The following is a 17,329-nucleotide window of genomic DNA, read 5'->3' on the forward strand; positions in this document are numbered from 1 at the left end:
CTCCACACTAATCTACATCCATAACGTAAATAACAGACTCCACAAAGAGACTCCACAAAGCTACACAAATTAGAAAGTATCCTCACTTTGTCTTGCTTTGTAGACATTTGTATGTGTAGTTTTTGTCTGCCTGCCAATGTTTTAACAGATAGCAAGGTTTATTTTTTAAGATAACACATTTATAGAGGTACTTTTGGATTTCTTTGTTCATGGTTTTATTCTTTGAATGACTTTTATATATATATATATATTTATATTTTGTATATTTTTCCTTGTAACACTTTTTAGGCAAAGTAAATAATTTTCAATGCTTCAGTCCTTATTTAAGCTCAATTGATATCTATGTGTGGCCACCATTTCAGTCAAAACACAATCACTGTGAACATTTTTGTTTGTATGTTTTACTCATATGTAATTATGTATTTTTGAGGCATCATAAAAGTATGTATTTTTGTCTGACTGTTCCTTTCCGACCTGTAAAAGACAGTGGTAGTGACAGCTGCCAGTGATATGTTGCACGTCTTTGATAGCAATTAAATACTGAACCTAACTAGCCATGGATGACAGGCTTCTAATAACCTTTACCATAATTGGTGCTAAGGGCTTCAGCCGTCGCATCTCTCATCTCTCAACCAAAGGACGATTAAATAATTACATTAATAAGAAATTTACATTGAGTTATCTTCACACCCAAAGTACAAACAAATATCACTCCATCTTCACTTTACCACCAATGTCTTTGCTATGAGATGTCTTATATTTATAGTTGTATTTTATTACTTGTTTCTTGTGTCACAAAGCCACAGCAACATGTGTATTATTTAAATGTATACGATTATTCAATTTCATGGACTCACTCATCTGTATGCTGGAACTCTCTTATTGTTCAACTAAGCTTCCAGAACTTGCTTTAGTTTCATGAAACCACACAGTGTTGACATGCAGAAAAGCACATGCACAGGCAGCGATTAACATCAAGGTGATAACTTCCAGTGATTCCGCAGAGCAACGACTGTACATAGTGCCTGTTTAAAAGCATTATGACTGTTAGAATTGTAAGCACTGTTTAGATGTGTACCCTAACTTTAACTGAATGCAATTTGTGTATGTGCTATATGTATTTATTTTTCTTCATTTATATGTGTATGGCCTTGTTCCTGTAAGACCTCTGTGGAAGCTAATCAATTTTCTCTTCCCACCCCCACGACTTTAAAATGAAATCCATAGACGTGTTAATGTTTAATACTGACACACAAGCTGTTCTCCACCAGTGGTACCTCAGTGTGCAACCTCTCGCTCAGAGCTAGTCCTCACAGCAAGCATTAATCCTCGCAGGATTTTTTATAAACAAATTTGACGCATGATTGCATCGCTGGTATAGTGAGAAAAAAAAGACTGTAAACAGATATGAATATTAAATGGGCTAGAATTATTTATTTAGTATAGCTTGAATAATGTGTGTAGCTGTTTACGAGACAATGTATTTTTTGTTTGTTTTTTTGTTTGTTTGTTTAAAAACAAGCTCTGTGTTTTTTATATGTGAAGTGCAGTAGGCAACATGTACCACTGATTCTTCCCTGTAGCACTTGAAAAGTATCCCTTTCGACAAACAAAAAAAAATCTATTTCATCCTTATAATCTATGTGCATGTGAATGCTGGCTCACACCATTCCATAACAGGTAAATCCTGCACCTCCTGTTGAGAAGGATAATATTTAAATCTGACTGAAATTCAGCCAAAAACAGCCTCACATTGGCATTACATAAGAGACTGGGAGCAAGGATATTGTATCTCAGTCCTTCGGTCCATACCCAGCCTATTACCATCAATACCCTTATCAAATCCACATCAGCATAGTCTTTATATCCATACCCAGCCTATTACCATCAATTACCCTTATATTCAAATCCACAACAGAATATGTGATTCATTCATAACCCCCATGACAGACAGTTTTGGAGAGGATAACGTTGACTCACACGGCACACAACAACACAGTAGGCCTATCTCCAGATACAGCTGCAAGAAATTGACAGCAAACACTCTCACCTGTCTTTTGTGTTGATTATCTACACCACATGGTGTCTAGGGTGAGCCAGTTCCCTTTGAAACTCAGCTCTTCTGCAGGATGTGCACAGAAACGTCAATTGTAACCTGTTGGCCTCTACAGGCAATAGTTTGTGTAATATCTAGTTATACCAGTTCACAAAGTGGTACTTCACTGATATAAATGAATTTTGGTCACATAAAAAAGTTAGTCACGAATACCATGAGCTCTGCACACCACACATTTTAAGCCAATCTAAGTCTGGTCGTGTGGGTGGGGCACTAGTACACTGTTTCACAACTATGGCAGTCAAGTCTAGTTTGTTTCATTACAGTGTGTTGGCTGTTATCATTCCTTGATAGTACTGTAGCACTTTGGGTGTTTGAGCCCAAGCTGAACTGATGTGAATTATGCTGTATGTCTGCCCATTGTAAACTCGTCACCTGTCTCAAGTGATACTGACTCTAGTTTATGTTTCGATGCAGTCATACACACGTTTCATGTTTTGTATTAGAGCTTTCATTCCTTTCCTATATTCTGAAAAATAAATAAAAATGTTACTATAACTATTGTCCATCTTATTGATACAGTTTTTTGATGTATTTTAATGTACTGCATATTACTTCAGCCATCTGGCAGATGTTGCCCCATGTGGTTAAGTAGAGTGAAGCCATTTCATTTGAGTAGTATTAGTAACATCATACACACAAACCAATTAAGTTCAGTTTGACTGGCACCATGTGTTGTTTAAAAGCAGCAGGCAATAGGACTGCCCTGCACCTCTGTGTGCTATCAGGTCTAGTGAACTTGACTGCCCTGCACCTTTGTGTGCTATCAGGTCTAGTGAACTTGACTGCCCTGCACCTCTGTGTGCTATCAGGTCTAGTGAACTTGACTGCCCTGCACCTCTGTGTGCTATCAGGTCTAGTGAACTTGAGGCAGCTGGAGAGAGATGCACATGGTGGGGACCTGAGCAGAGGCTTATTTACCTGCACAGACTGGAAGGTGAAGGCCTCCAGATGGACTCCATTACCTTCATGCTATCCCCACTGTTACAGCAAGGTTACTCAGGCTCAGGCTGATGTTGACATCTCTCCCCCTGCTGTCTGTTTGAGGTAACGTGTGTGTGTGTGTGTTAGCAGTCCTGTGTGTGTGGGTGGGTGCATACATACGTGTGTCTGTGCATGTGTGTGTGTGTGTTTGCAGATTTGTGTGTGTGTGTGTGTGTGTGTGTGAAAGTGGGTGTATATGTTTAGAGAGATCAGCAGGAGCAGATGGCTCGAGCCCTTGTTACCCACCACCACCACCACTACCACACACACACACACACACACCACTCTTATTCTCTCTCTCACCACCCAGCACACAGACTCTCTGTGAGAAAGAAATGGAAACTCTTGCTTGTTGCTCAATCAGTTATAGCCAAGATGCTAATGTAATTTGGCTTTAGTAATCCTCAAAAGTAGTCCTCACACAAATGTGTGTGAGTGTGCGTGTGTGTGTACAGCTATCAATATTCATGGTTTATGACTACACTCCTCTCTATGTTATTTTGGATGCCAGAATTGTAAATAAGGCCTGTTTACTAAACCACAAGAGGCATCAATCACTTCCACAACAGGTGAGGGCCTGCAGACTATTAAAGATTGAGGAAGACAGAGAGAGAGGGAGAATGAGAGAGGGTGAGTGTGTGTGTGTGTGTGTGTGTGTGTTTGTCATTGACATTCTGCTACAGTATTACTTTCTTTCACTATACCAACGTTATTGTACATTCAGCCCCAATATACATTCAGCTGTGTGTGTGTGTAGCAAGTGGGAATCCTATCTCCAATGTAGCAAGTGGGTATCCTATCTCCAATGAGACAGGATTGTGGGAAGGAGTCTGATAGAGGGGTGATGAATATAAGTAAAGAAAGGGGGTGGGGGGTGGGGCATGTTGCAGTAGGTCAGGACCAAGACAGGTACAATTTATACGCAAGCAATACATAATTGTATTGCAGTTTAAGCTTTGTTGACTTATTCTTTAAAGAGAGCTTTTGCCAGAATGTAAAAGGGCAATGAGCTGAGCGAGCACTGGCTCTATAACTCAGCATACAAAACAGTTGTATGTCAGGAACACAATGAATCCGTATTAGTATAGACATTCCTCAGCCATGTAACCTACTGGTCACTGACAGACAGGATATCCGTATGTTTTCTGTCATTGTTCTGTGGATATTGTGTCTATGTTTAATGGAACTTGGCCCGAAAGGAAAACTGCCAACTTCCATTCATTGAAAGGGCTTGAGTACTTATTTATTATCAGTGATAGCCTCTTCACTGCTGTTAATGTGTTTACAAGACATCTTTTCACATTTACCAAAGAATGCTTGGCCAACACTCAATAAGACCTCAAAACAATGAAAACTATTTATGTATTTATCTACCTAATATTGTTGACATTCCTGAGACCCAGGGGAATTTTTAAAAAATATTTAGATGTCTTATAGATTATTTCAGTACAGTATTGTGGCTGAAAGATTTGTATTGCTATCTATTTATTTATTTATTTTATAATACTCCTTGTAGGAAATCAGTCCCTGTTTGATTACAGAAATCAGTGCTGTAATGATATTGTTTAGCTCCATTTGAGTGGGTTTTAGGCCTCCAGAGATGAGCACTGTATGTAGAGCCATCATTACATCAGTTGAATAATATTATGCACTCCCACAGCCATCCCAATGAGCCTGACTCTTTACTATTACAGTAATTAGTTAATTAATTAGTTGGACTGAAGTACGAGTTTAACAGAGAACCAGCAGGTTGTAATGGATTTTTCAACATTAAGTAATTTATACTATAAGACAATACACAACCATTTGCATGGATGTGCCAAAGCATTTGCAGCTATTTTCAACTTAAAAATGTACGGTAAAAGGCCGTGTAAGAAGGGCAAGGTACTAGAGCCCTGCTGGCTGATGATTCCCTGCTAGAAGTCGCCATCTAAAGGACAAAAAGAGCATTCCCTTAAAAGGATTTTACATGCAATTTGCACTGTATCCACTAGGCGTCAGTGTTACATCAGCGCCAGCTGGGACCATCAGACAATAATACTGGTTCCGAGTATATACTGGCCTGTGCCGTTTTCCAAAAAATAGGAACCGTCACGCGTTTAGCGCCCGCATAATGCCACTGCATGGTTTAGTTCATCATTGTGCTATTTGTTTAGTGTTTTAAAATGTATGAAGATGAGGATTTGGCTATTTGTGATTGTTTGCCGTGAAGGAATCAGGGGAAGAAGGAGGAGGATAAAACCAAAAGTCGGCTGGCTGAGGGCACCCTTTTGTTTTTTTACATTGGACCTATTTGCACATTAGTGCTGACTGATTGAACCTTCGACCTATATGTTATTGTATTTCTATTTTGTTTGGCAATGCCGTGGCGTCAGACATTCAGCCGCTTCCGCCTTCGCCTTATCCTACCTGCATGATCAATCGCAAACGCGAATTGCTTCCATTTGCGCACTGCTTGGTTTCGCTTCCTAGTTAATTGTTCATGCGGTAAGCTGTACGTCTGTTCGAACCGTGTGTATGTTACAATCATGACCAACAGCATTGGTGATCAAACGCCAAATGAACGGAAAGAGGTCTTCGATGATTACTTAATGTACTACGATCAGGTTTGGCAACATGGTAACGTGAAAGTGTGTAAAGACCGACAGGTGACAGAAAAGGCTAGGCATGTATTGCTGTCAGAGACGGACCCAGTGGAAAGATTCACAACCTTTGACTTCTATCACACCGCGTTCGAGTGCGTCAGACTCGGGGTAAAAGATTGTAGAAGTGTATTTAATGTGTTCATAAAGGCCACTGAATTGCTGGAGACGCTCTGTGTCAACCTGTTCCTGTTCCCGTGGAAGAAGGAAATGAAGACCATCAAGGTAAACTTATCAAGTTATCCGTTTTTACATTCTCAAGTTATCCGTTTTTACATTCTCAAGTTATCCGTTTTCACATTCTCAAGTTATCCTTTTTTACATTCTCAAGTTATCCTTTTCTACATTCTCAAGTTATCCTTTTCTACATTCTCAAGTTATCCTTTTCTACATTCTCAAGTTATCCTTTTCTACATTCTCAAGTTATCCTTTTCTACATTCTCAAGTTATCCTTTTCTACATTCTCAAGTTATCCTTTTCTACATTCTCAAAAATGCCCTTTTAATAGCCTATGTCACTCTTAGTATAGACCTGTCCGATTGGTAACATTGATTGTCTTGTTTTATTACCCCCACAATTAGCATTTCACGTGTGGGGTTATCTGTCATGGGGAAGTGAAACTAGTTGTGAACTGTGGTCTCTCTTAGCTAAATAACAAACAGGGGCAGTCTACATAACTTCATTGTGCTCTTTTAACATGTACAGAGGTATACTGTATAGGCTAGAGTATTGTAGGCTTCACACACACACACACACACACACACACACTCACCCATACCCTCTCTCTCAGACCTTTACAGGCCCTTTTGTCTACTGCATTCAGCCAGTGCTCCCCAAGAATATTGTGAGTGGCATTCTTGAAAGTATTGGATACCGACCCGAGTCAGACACCGAGTATCGTCTCACCGCGGATGCAGACCATGACCAGGCTAAGGCTATGGGCTTCGAGCTCTTCCTGGCAAGGGTGGAGTGTGAATACCTGCTGGAGATCATGGGACAGAGGGCCCACGCTGAGTGCCTGGAGATCTTCCAGAGGAGGGCTGGGCCCCTGAATCACTGGGAGAGCCGTGGGACTGCAGAGAACGAGCCCAGGAACGGGAGCTCAAGGGCAGGGAAGGACAGCGGCAGCTTGGAGGTGGACGCTGTAGACCAACCTGATGTGTTCTCGCTGGCTGAGCCTTCAGTGGTTGCTCAGGAACAGGAGGAGCAACCCGAGGGATCGGTCAGGCCGACGGGAGAGCCAGAGAGACACGCGCCTCTTCCGCTGGACGCCGAGGGGTCAGGTGCCGCAGGTAGCCCTGAGTCTTCGGGGAGACACCGTACCGGCTCCTCAATGCTCGACGACCGCTCCATGATTGAGATGCAGACGAACTACCCCGACCTGGCCATCCGCAAGAATCCGGTTTTCCGAAAGAACCGGGGAGGCTCGTACCCAACGCCTGGCACCAAGGTCCGCGGGAGGTTGGGGGACGACGGCGACATTGTGCCAATGAGGAATTACGCCCACGCCCACACCCACACCCACGCCAGCGACCTAAGCAGCCCTCAGTCCTTCTCCCTCCACACAGAGAGTCAGGTGGCAGCCGCCTCCGGCGCCCCCATCAAGCCCAAACCCAGCCTCCCGGAGGTCATCCTGGAGCCCCAGCCTCTAATGGTCAGCTCGGGCCCGGCCTCTATGATCCAGTACCGCGACACAGCCGTGCAGAGAGCAGCGTCCAGGCCAGGCCAGGAGGGCACACCTATAAACACTCTTGATCTGGAGGAGCTGAGCAACAGATTGAGGCAACTGTGCGTGGAGGAGCTGAAGTACCCCATCGAGGAGACGGCACAGGGTCAGTCTTCCTGCACTGGCTGCCATGATCACCACCGGCCTGCTGCTGCCGCTACAGCGCCCCCTCCTGGATCACCCCGGGATAACAGCCACCAGCCTATCCTGTGTACCCCGTCCCCCCTCCCTGTCTGCAGCATCACTGGTTGTAGCAGCCACCCCGGCCTTCATGTGGTCCACCACGGGCTGCAGCGGGGCGAGGACACCATCAAAGAGCCCCCCAGCGCCTTCTACAAGCCCCCAAGCCCCCTAGGGATGTGTGGCCCACCCCTGGAGCCTCCAGCTGGGCATCTGGGGATGTGTGGCCCACCCCTGGAGCCTCCGGCTGGGCATCTGGGGATGTGTGGCCCACCCCTGGAGCCTCCGGCTGGGCATCTGGGGATGTGTGGCCCACCCCTGGAGCCTCCGGCTGGGCATCTGGGGATGTGTGGCCCACCCCTGGAGCCTCCGGCTGGGCATCTGCCAGCCACTGTTGCTGCTGCTGCTCCTCCTGCGCCTCTGGGTCAACCACCAGGCGTGGAGGGCAGGGGATCTGGCCAACAGCCAGAAGACGATATCCTGCAGACGTACGTCCTGGTGGAACACGAGAGGAAGTGACACACATCAGACTGACTGACTGACAGGCCGAATGGCCAATCGTTTGCTATAGATTGTAGGAAGTGGGTAGAAAACTTTCGCACTCCTTCCACCCACATCTCGGTGTTTCCTGCCATCATAGCGAGGTCCATTTGACCCTCTCATGAAACCTGTCTTGCCAGAAAGCCACCCTGCCAGCCTGTGTTAATCAGGCCAATGTATGTCTGTCCTGTGGCAGGCTGCCAAGGGAATCACCTACTTAAAACACAGCAAAATGTAGAGAAAATGACTTGTAGAGAAATGTCAAGCCGTTTAGGCTGCTCATACGCCGCCATTCCTGATGTGACTGTCCACCAGCCAGAAATAGTTGGCGTTCATCCAACATCAAAGAAGTATAGCCTAATTAATAGTGTGCTTAAATCAGTTGTTGCCATCCTGCTTTTAAACCACTCCATGTGTGAGGGTCACTTAAGGACCATTATCATGTCCTTAAAAAAAATCTTGAAATGTTTCTCAGGTGAAAGTATTTTTTTTCTCCTGTTACCTCCAGTCAGCACTGTATTGTGTATATTGTGTTAAACTTATGACTGCGAGGGATACAAGCTTCTGAATGTGCCTTACTTCGTTTGAAGCCAAAATATGCACTTATTGTCTTTCTATTAATGATTCATGTATTGAATGAAAGAGTATTGTGCTGTTATTAGCTGATTGTGAGAGGACATTTTTGCTAATAAAATTGATGCTTTTTGTGGTGTCTAAGGTATGGTCATACATTGTTATTACAACTATCTATCTAAAAAAAAGCAATTGATAATAAACAGTTAAGAATATGATGGTAATAGAAGCCTAAGACACATTAAAACTTGACACAATTTTATTGTGAATAAATGACATTTACCTTAAATAACAATAATAGGTGTATATTTGACCTTGACACGTGCCCAGTGTCTGTTGGTCCTTCAATAACAAGTGCACATCAGAACCAGCTTAGAGAAGAAGAAAAACTGTAACAACTGATGTCACCATGGTTCCTTGTCAACAGAGACACTATCAGACATCTTTTGTATGTTGTAAACAATGATATCTGGGAAGTCATATTCACAGTAATCAGGAATGCTGCACTAGCTGTCCTACTGAGCAGTGAGTGAACACAATCTAAAACTTAAACTATATCTGAGCATGTAGCCAGGTAGGATCCACTGCCAGAGCAGAGCTATGACACACTACTAATTGCGACGTTTAGCCATAAAATGATCACCTGGTCATGTCTAGTTTTGTAAGAAGAAAGCACACTTTGCACCATCATTTTATAAGGAATGGACTTAGAATCTGTGTTGCTGAGAGTGGATCCTCGAGGTTTCCGGTCTTGTCGGTCCAGCTCGTGTCCAGCACATTTGATTGAGACGATTCTGCACAGCAGAAGCACAGAACATGTACAAGACCAAAGAACAGGAGCCGTAACCACCAGGGCATCTGCTTCAGATGACCCATGAAGACTACACCCCTTGCATCTCTTCAGATGACCCATGAAGACTACACCCCTTGCATCTCTTGTTGTAGTGCCACTGCTGGAATCACGTCCTCTGTGCTGCTAAAATCCTCTCCTTGTTCTCCTCATACTGCTGGAGCATCTGCTCTATGTCATGGTCAGCTGGGATGACCTATTAAACCACAAGGCACCATGAGTTCTATGAGGAATATTTTATTTCTATGGTTTATTACCATGGTAAGCAATAATCAAGGTGGCCAAAACAGCCACTCCTTTTGTGTCATGGTATTCGATTTGAAAGAAATAACACAAGGGAGGTACTCACAAGAACCGGGGCAGGTACTTTGAATGAGGTTTGTTCTATTAACCAGTCCTCATATAGCTGGTGGATGGACTCCAGGTATTCCTTCATTTAAACAATAGAAATAAAGGCAGTCAGAACTACTAAGGCACTTCCTGTAGAGGGTGGACACATTCAAATACCTCGGTGTCCAGATCACCGAAGATCTGACATGGTCTACCCATCTGGACACCGTGGCAAGGAAGGCCAGGCAGAGACTGTACCATCTAAGGAGGCTGAAGAAATTAAAAGCATCCAAAACAGTCCTGCAGAGCTTCTACTCCAGCACCATTGAGAGCATCCTGACTGGGTGCATCAGCGCTTGGTATGGAAACACCACCAAAATCCTTAAAGACCCCAGCCACCCAGACTATGGTCTGTTCTCTCTGCTTCGCTCAGGAAGCAGACATTGTACACTGGCTGCAAGGACTGAGAGACTAAGGAAGAGTTTCTGTTTAAGCACTTTTTATTGTGTATACCACTGTTCCCCTGTAGAGCATACCACTTCTTCCCTATTTGCAATAACCCCCTGACATCTTGAATGTATTGTTTATTGTCTGTTACTGTTTTTGGTAGGTTGTTCTGTGTCAGTTTGTGTGTTTTTGCTTGGCATGGAGCCAACTGTAACATTTCACTGCATTGTATGTATGTGACAAATAAAATCTGAATCTGAATCAGGTTATATGCTGTGACCACAGCATCTTTGAAAGAATGTGTCGGTAAAGTTTTTAAAACAACATGGAATGCTTTAGTACACAATCATCAAATAAAACTGCCTAGATGATACTGGACATCCATCTTAGGGAGGGAAGAGCAGGGAGGGACACATAGTTACCATTGGAATGACCTTCTCCTCTTCTCTGCACCTCTGCCGAAGTCTCTCATAGCAGGTCTCTGGTGTGGTCTGCAAGTACACTACAATAGGATAGCGACAAGTTAGAAGGTCAATAATCTACTGTTGACTGCGCACTGACATCAAACGTGTTTGTTAATGTGTTAGTGAATCTGTTTGGAAAGAGCAGCCCTGAAGTGTCAAAGAAATCCCCAGTTAATCATCAACTAAGCAAAGTAGGCTCTCGAATACTCCCATGAGCCCACGTTACACACTTCCACTCCACTGTAAACAGTGCCTTCAGCATCAAACGCTCCTCAATCTCCTCCGAGACTCCCCTACTTTCTGTTAACACTTCAACCATCATTTCTATTTTAATGTTGGAAATACCTTGCATTACCTATTAAGTCGACGGGAAGAGAGATGTTCGTTGTGATCCACTCAAACCACTCACTGAGGACTGCAAAATCCACCTCTGGCATCTTCCCACTGGCACAACAGATATCCATATTGAGATGAAGCTTTTGAAATTTATTAATTGACAGTTATTGGGTGCATAAATGTGGGTGTGATGGCAATTATATCACTCCATTTACATTTGTTTTAAAAAATGCTTTTTGGATGATCGGATCACAAGTGGTCAGTTGTAAATACAAGCATAAACAATCAACAAGACGCATTGTGATCTGATCACTGAAACCACTTGCGGAGGTGGTTTGGAACACATAGAGCTCAACACAACAGTCACCAACCACTCAGGTTGTGAAGTAACAATCTATTTCACATTCTCCTTTGAGAACTGGGTTATAAAATCATAACCGTCCAAGGTAGATTTAAAATCAGCTATGGCATGATTAAGCAATTGTATATGTTCATATAAAATTACCACAATAGTAATGTAATCATTTAATCATCTGTAATATTAGAGACCTGTGGTCTGATATTAACTGTACCTTCGGTATAGGTTTTCCACAAATATGTACTTGGCACTGAATATGGATCTTTCCATCATCCTTATGGGTGCAGACTGCAAAGAGTGAGATTTAAAAGAAATAACTGTGAGGTTATATAACAAACCAAGAATCTGGGACACTCTCCATCCTCCTCCTCATTATCATATGCCATTCTCTGCCTCACAGACACACACTCCAACACACACCACATCCAAATCCTTCACTGTCCACCATGTGAAACACAAACATTCAGCAAATTAAATTTAGCAAATTACATACATTTTCAGGTTGACAAAATATTTAGTATCCTTCATTATCCTGTGACTATTTGGCAGCCTGATACCTGTGTGTTTATTCTGCCCCATTAGAATAAGCATAAACGGAGCTACAACTGTTACTTACTATTTGTGACAGATGCCTGTCCAGCATGGTGAGCTGCACGTATGTCTGCAAGGTGATGCCCCATCTGGTTGGGTCCTGATACATCAAGCCCTTGGAGATCAAATGTCGGTGCAGTTATCAACACATGCACAAATGAAACTAGGCTAATAACGAGGACTAGCAAACCAATCAAAATCTATGTTTCACTAGTTAACATTCCGTAATTTGCAAACAGATATAATAGCATAATAGAAAAGCATGTTTGGCGAAGTCTCTGGCCAGGGTCCTGAAGTGATTTGCGGGATCGTGCAGGAGTCAACTGCGCAGGCAGGAGTGGTGCAGGATTCCGCAACACACCCCAAAAAATGTGTTAAGCCAGGACCACGCAAACAAATCCGAAGGAAGAGCGCGAGGTGCGCTAATTCCCTCAGATCAGAGAGACTTGATCTGCCATAAGAGTGATAGGCGTCGGAGGACCACGGGCCGAGAGTTTTGAGCGCTTGATCGGACAGGCCGTTATTTGCCGCGTTGGTGGCTGCACCATAAAATACTGAGTAACGGCCTGCTGGGATTCCGATTTGTGTTAGAACAGCGTTGAGCTGCGTTTGAAACCAGAAGCGAGTAACGGAGCTTCCGTAGTCTGGAGGGGGGATCTTTCCATGCGATGGAAAAATAATTAGCCAAATTGTATAGGGCTGCAGGAGAGAGTAGATGTTGAAAATGACAGCCCAGACACGCGGTTGTGAAGTTCAACATCTAATGCACCCCAATGTTTAGTAGGCTAGTAAGGCCTACGCAATTAAAATAGGCTGCTGCAGCTATAATGGCAAGAGAAGCGATGAGCAGCAACACATTAGAGAGGATTCCGAGGAACAGCAGAGCCTTACGGCCAACGCCGGCATTGAGTTAAAGTGATGCTCCCTTAAATACATTTTGTGATCACCACATATATTGTATTGTATTACTTTTTTATGTAGACATTGTCTCGGATGAGATGCAGATACGGCAGCCTATAGGGTGGTGGCACCAATCCAGGGAAAGAGGGGTGAGGGAGAACCAGGGACGCTGGCTGGGGAAAAACGCGGGCTCGAACACGGTTCGCGCCGGCGGGAGATGATGGGGAAAGGGGAAAAATTAGCGACGCGGTCGCTACGGGGAAGGGGGAGGAGGTTGCGCAACACCCTAGGTAGGCAAAGAGAAAAGTGGGGAGGGTTGATTAGCTGGAAAGAGAAAGAGGCCGTAGTAGCGGAAGGCAAGGTAGAGGGCTGCACGCGGGCTGCCATAACTTGCTGAGTTGAAAAACATGTTGCATGAACAGAGGGGGAGACGCCGGAGGAACGGAGCTCTGCGCTGCGACGCTGGTGCTCGGTTGATCGGCTATAGTAGGAGAGGAAAGATCAACTGATTGTTGGAGAAGGCGACGTAGGTCTGCTTTCCTTGCGAAACGAGGGCAATCGATCCTACATCCAACTCTGCTCTAATCAAAGATATGGTCCGCGGAGTAGCTCTCCTTGCAAGCGGAGTGACGCCGATGCTGCAACTTCGGCAGATAGAGGCAGACGGTGAATAAATAAGCTGTCTGACTGAAGGAGGCGTGGCACATTCCGTCATGCTCCTCCCGAACTTGCGTTTGTAAACGCCATTATGTCCACTGTGTTAAATAAACAAAGAATCTAATCTAATGAAATAGTCAATTTAACAAAATTTCATCCGGACCAGTCGCTCAGAATGTATATTTGGCAGACTGACTACCAAGGGATTGTGTGTCGACCAAGTAAAACTACCTGTGGGATCCAAAAGAAAAAAAACTTCATAGTGTGCTTTACATGTATTCTTGGCCGACAAAGAGAAATCTTACCAAAGGGTTGTGTCCTCGAACATTCCTCCATTTCGAAACTGGTTCAGTCAGTACCTATCAGATAAAGACAGATAATTCATGCAGGAAACTCCAAAGTATTGCACACCAAAATCATGCCTAAAGTCTGAAGTAAGTGGTGACAATGGCATACAGTAATGAAAAAAGATTGAGTAGGCTACCTCTATATTGTTGGTTTTGCTGAAGTATTCCAAGCATGTTGTCTTTCCACTGGCAATGTTACCTTCAATACAAATCTGAAATAGAGAGAAAGCAAGTTACAGATTCCTGTTAGTTTATATTACAGGTTAGGCCAACATTTGTTTGTTAGTTTGTGTGGTAGTAATTCATTTTTAATCACTGCAATATTTGTAGATGGAATACTATAGTAGTTGTGGTAGTTATTATACCAAAAGCAATGACGCCATTGTTTGAATCATCGTTATCATTTATATTTGAAAAATAAATAAATAAAATATAGGCTATTACAAGTAGCCTACCATTATTTGTTAATCGTGACCAGTTCAGATCACTGCATGTAATTCTGTATTGCTGACAGCACCATAATGCTTACCACTGAAGGCCTCTCCTCCCCATTTCGCACCAATTTCCCTTGAGAAGGAGACAACATTATCAGACAACCTTTTCCCTCCGGTACACCTTCAGTCAGCACCGAGCTATAGCGAGAAGCAAAGGGGAGCAGAGAAGAAGGGATAAGCCTGGACACAACGCGGCACTAAGCTATGACGATGACTAGGCTATTCGTCAACATCTAACAGCTCTGCCAGTAGCCTATCTACGGCGTTAGTTAAAGATATCGCAAGGTTACAAATCGGCCTAAACAAATACAAAACATCGAGGTGCAAATTCAAATAAACTAGGAGAGAGCTTAACACCTAATGTTAGGCTTTGCGTGAGTTGTCAACGTTAACCACGACTTGCGAGTCGGAGCAGGTGGCACTAAAGTAGGCCTATCGGAAATTCAACACAGGTGCCGACTTATCTTGTAGCATTAAAGTGACACACTGTTACTGTAAATTCAGCGTTTCAGCACTAGCAACATTGAATCGACTCAGCCCTTTGTTGAAACTGTAACGTTGACATAGGACAGGCTACTTACTTGACACAACCTCTCCGCTTTTACTATGAAACTCAGCATGAGCGGAAACAGCACCGATACATTTAAGGTGATTTTCTCCGCAAACAAACTGGTTTATGCGTACACTAAAACAAATATATGCTCGTGTTGAACTCCTCCACAATCCGTGTATGGATTTCAATGTTATCAACATCGCGTAAGATTCTCCAACATCCGCCTGAGTCGCATGGATAGATGCTCAGTTTAAGAACTCACGTGATTTAATTTGCTGAACTCACGTGACCTTCTACATCCGTGTTTATTTCATAGCATTTCCAGGTTGACACATTTGAAGCACACGCTGTCAGAATATAAGTCTATGTGTAGCTTAGAACTGCCTCAGTACAGTTACAGAATAAATACACCACTGCATTTAAATACAATGTGTTGGTGAATAAATGATGGCACATTGTTTTACTGATTTTTAACAGTAGCCTTACAAAATCTGCTCAAATGTTCTAAAAGCTGTTTCACCTCTTATGCTGCATTCCAGACAACTCGGAAGTCAGATATGTCCTAGTTGGAATCAAGGGGGCAGGCGAATTCCCGGAAGTAGAAGAATCGACGTAGGCTGGAGGGACCACCTCTCTGCTAACTCCCATAGAAGACCATTCATTGTAAGATTTTTTTGAAATACCGTAACTTCATATAACATATATCCTGTGCCGATATTGTAGCTTCTGTGTAATCCACATAAACACTACAAAGGCAAAACAGACTCCACTAGCTCGTCCGTAACGTTGGTTACCCGTAAGAAGAACGGTTAGCTTGTTCGGTTGGAGGGAAGCTAGCTTTGACGTAATCTCTCTTTCGCGCCGTAGGGAGATAACCGTATTGTTTGGATAAGAAGCTCAGTCCACCTTGTCTATGACGGTAACTCATAAGCAAAACCTAGCATACACGACCGTATGTTAAGGTAAAGCATTACACAGAGGGAACCTAATAATAATAAAAAAGTAAACCTAATTTTTAAAAAAAGGGCACTAATCATTTCAGAGGTTTTCGATGGATTGACCGTAGGTCAGAAAAGTGGAAAAAAGATTAGCTTCAAGGCTATAACTTTGTTTTGTTTTAGCATGACTGTTTTTGAAGATGATCATGTAGGCTATGGTAGCTTCAACATTAACTCGACTTGGTGAGGATGATATTAATAATAATACATAAATAAATGTTTAACTTTGATGACTTTGAAGGCGAAGGAAGTGTAAGAAGAATTTCTGTGTATCTATCATATGAGTTACAAGATTCAGTTCGATGGCTAACGTCACGAAGTTAAGTGTGAGTCTGCGCAGTACTGGGGGGACCAACTGAAAAATCGTTCTATTTGACTCAGTGCATTCCGATTGAAAACGACGGAGTCTGTTCGTCCATTTCTTTTACTGTCTATGGTTGGAATCTCCCAATTTCATTCCAGACAAGAATTCTGACTCTTCTACTGGGAAAAAGTACAATGGAACCACCACTTGAAGTTGAAGTCCCACTTCTGAACTCGGTGTAAGTTGATCTACCCCAACTTCAAGGTTGAAATTGAAGTCTGACCTCTGACGTCTGAGTTGACTGGAATGCAGCATAAGCCTGAGTAATTTACAAAGGCCTCCAACCCCTTACAAAACATATTTTATTGGAATCTTATAGTATTTTCGGACATATTATAGTGTTATAGAAATACTATAGGCCTACGTAGATATTACAGGAATGTTATGTTGGGACATACTATAGAAATAGGCTACTATAAGGCTGTACTCAATAGAAGGCAAATATGTTAGGTATTACAGAACATCATAGAAGTACTACAAACTACTATAGCACTACTGTAAAAATATTACTATAGTTACTTTCCATAAGGGACAGACCACAACCATGACTGGATAGGCTACACTGTAGACATACTGTAAACATATTCACTTTGTATAAATAAATGTCTTAACAACTAAATTAAACATGTGTTATGATGTGCATAAAACACAGGGGTATGACAGTAGACAATTTTATGGTGGTCACCCATCCTGACTCTTACTTGAGTTTTAAGTTTGCACCAGAAGTCAGCGGCAAACCTACATATTTATTTCCTAGCCCAGTGTTTTTCAAAAAATGAGCTATAGCTATTCCAAGTTCTGATTGATAATGTGTTTCTACTCTATTTTACTTGGTGCTGTCTGTGTAACATTTTAACTCCACTGTTTGACCCATAATGT

At 42.9% G+C, this 17,329-nt stretch overlaps 3 protein-coding genes across 7 annotated transcripts in view; 2 read left to right on the forward strand and 1 right to left on the reverse strand.

Moving 5' to 3' along the window:
• Positions 1 to 147, forward strand: part of bean1 (brain expressed, associated with NEDD4, 1) — a 73,213-nt gene extending 73,066 nt beyond the window's left edge. For both annotated transcript variants that reach the window (XM_076288032.1, XM_076288034.1), the window contains one exon: positions 1 to 147. This exon is cut by the window's left edge and continues 1,038 nt beyond it. The gene's annotated coding sequence lies outside the window, so the exon portion shown is untranslated.
• Positions 148 to 5,134: 4,987 nt separating this feature from the next.
• Positions 5,135 to 8,905, forward strand: LOC143125310 (uncharacterized). Its single transcript, XM_076286649.1, has 2 exons — positions 5,135 to 5,967; positions 6,533 to 8,905. Exons 1-2 carry the CDS (start codon positions 5,629 to 5,631, stop codon positions 8,165 to 8,167), a joined length of 1,974 nt encoding a protein of 657 aa, XP_076142764.1. The 5' UTR covers positions 5,135 to 5,628; the 3' UTR covers positions 8,168 to 8,905.
• A 97-nt stretch (positions 8,906 to 9,002) lies between these two features.
• tk2 (thymidine kinase 2) lies at positions 9,003 to 15,354 on the reverse strand. 4 transcript variants are annotated; one of them, XM_076286650.1, is made up of 10 exons: positions 15,117 to 15,354; positions 14,571 to 14,608; positions 14,179 to 14,253; positions 14,000 to 14,053; positions 12,163 to 12,252; positions 11,761 to 11,834; positions 11,208 to 11,296; positions 10,811 to 10,890; positions 9,961 to 10,041; positions 9,003 to 9,807 (listed from the first exon to the last, which is right to left on the reverse strand). In XM_076286650.1, the coding sequence occupies exons 1-10, from the start codon at positions 15,286 to 15,288 to the stop codon at positions 9,721 to 9,723; spliced, it is 840 nt and encodes a 279-aa protein (XP_076142765.1). In that variant the 5' UTR covers positions 15,289 to 15,354; the 3' UTR covers positions 9,003 to 9,720. The 4 variants fall into 4 exon arrangements, 3 of the variants coding, with proteins under 3 accessions (XP_076142765.1, XP_076142766.1, XP_076142768.1); XM_076286651.1 differs by having other exon boundaries at positions 14,571 to 14,673; positions 15,117 to 15,219; XM_076286653.1 differs by lacking the exon at positions 15,117 to 15,354 and having other exon boundaries at positions 14,497 to 14,583.
• Positions 15,355 to 17,329: the final 1,975 nt, after the last annotated feature.

The sequence above is a fragment of the Alosa pseudoharengus genome, unplaced genomic scaffold (genome assembly GCF_046254945.1).
Source record: "Alosa pseudoharengus isolate Yale_2024_CS ecotype anadromous, Long Island Sound unplaced genomic scaffold, YU_APseudo_1.1 YU_APseudo_1.1_scf_16, whole genome shotgun sequence".
In the NCBI taxonomy this organism is placed as follows: domain Eukaryota; kingdom Metazoa; phylum Chordata; class Actinopteri; order Clupeiformes; family Clupeidae; genus Alosa; species Alosa pseudoharengus.

Bases quoted from the DNA above. Each gene is read 5' to 3' on its own strand.
- tk2 (XM_076286650.1), bottom strand. From the start codon at position 15,288: ATGTTGATAACATTGAAATCCATACACGGATTGTGGAGGAGTTCAACA. The intron at 14,609-15,116 runs GTAAGTAGCCTG...CTCCTTCTCAAG, and splicing joins AAGCGGAGAGGTTGTGTCAA to GGAAATTGGTGCGAAATGGG. The intron at 10,891-11,207 runs GTAATGCAAGGT...ATCCTATTGTAG, and splicing joins TCTTCCCGTCGACTTAATAG to TGTACTTGCAGACCACACCA.
- LOC143125310 (XM_076286649.1), top strand. From the start codon at position 5,629: ATGACCAACAGCATTGGTGATCAAACGCCAAATGAACGGAAAGAGGTC. The intron at 5,968-6,532 runs GTAAACTTATCA...CCTCTCTCTCAG, and splicing joins AGGAAATGAAGACCATCAAG to ACCTTTACAGGCCCTTTTGT.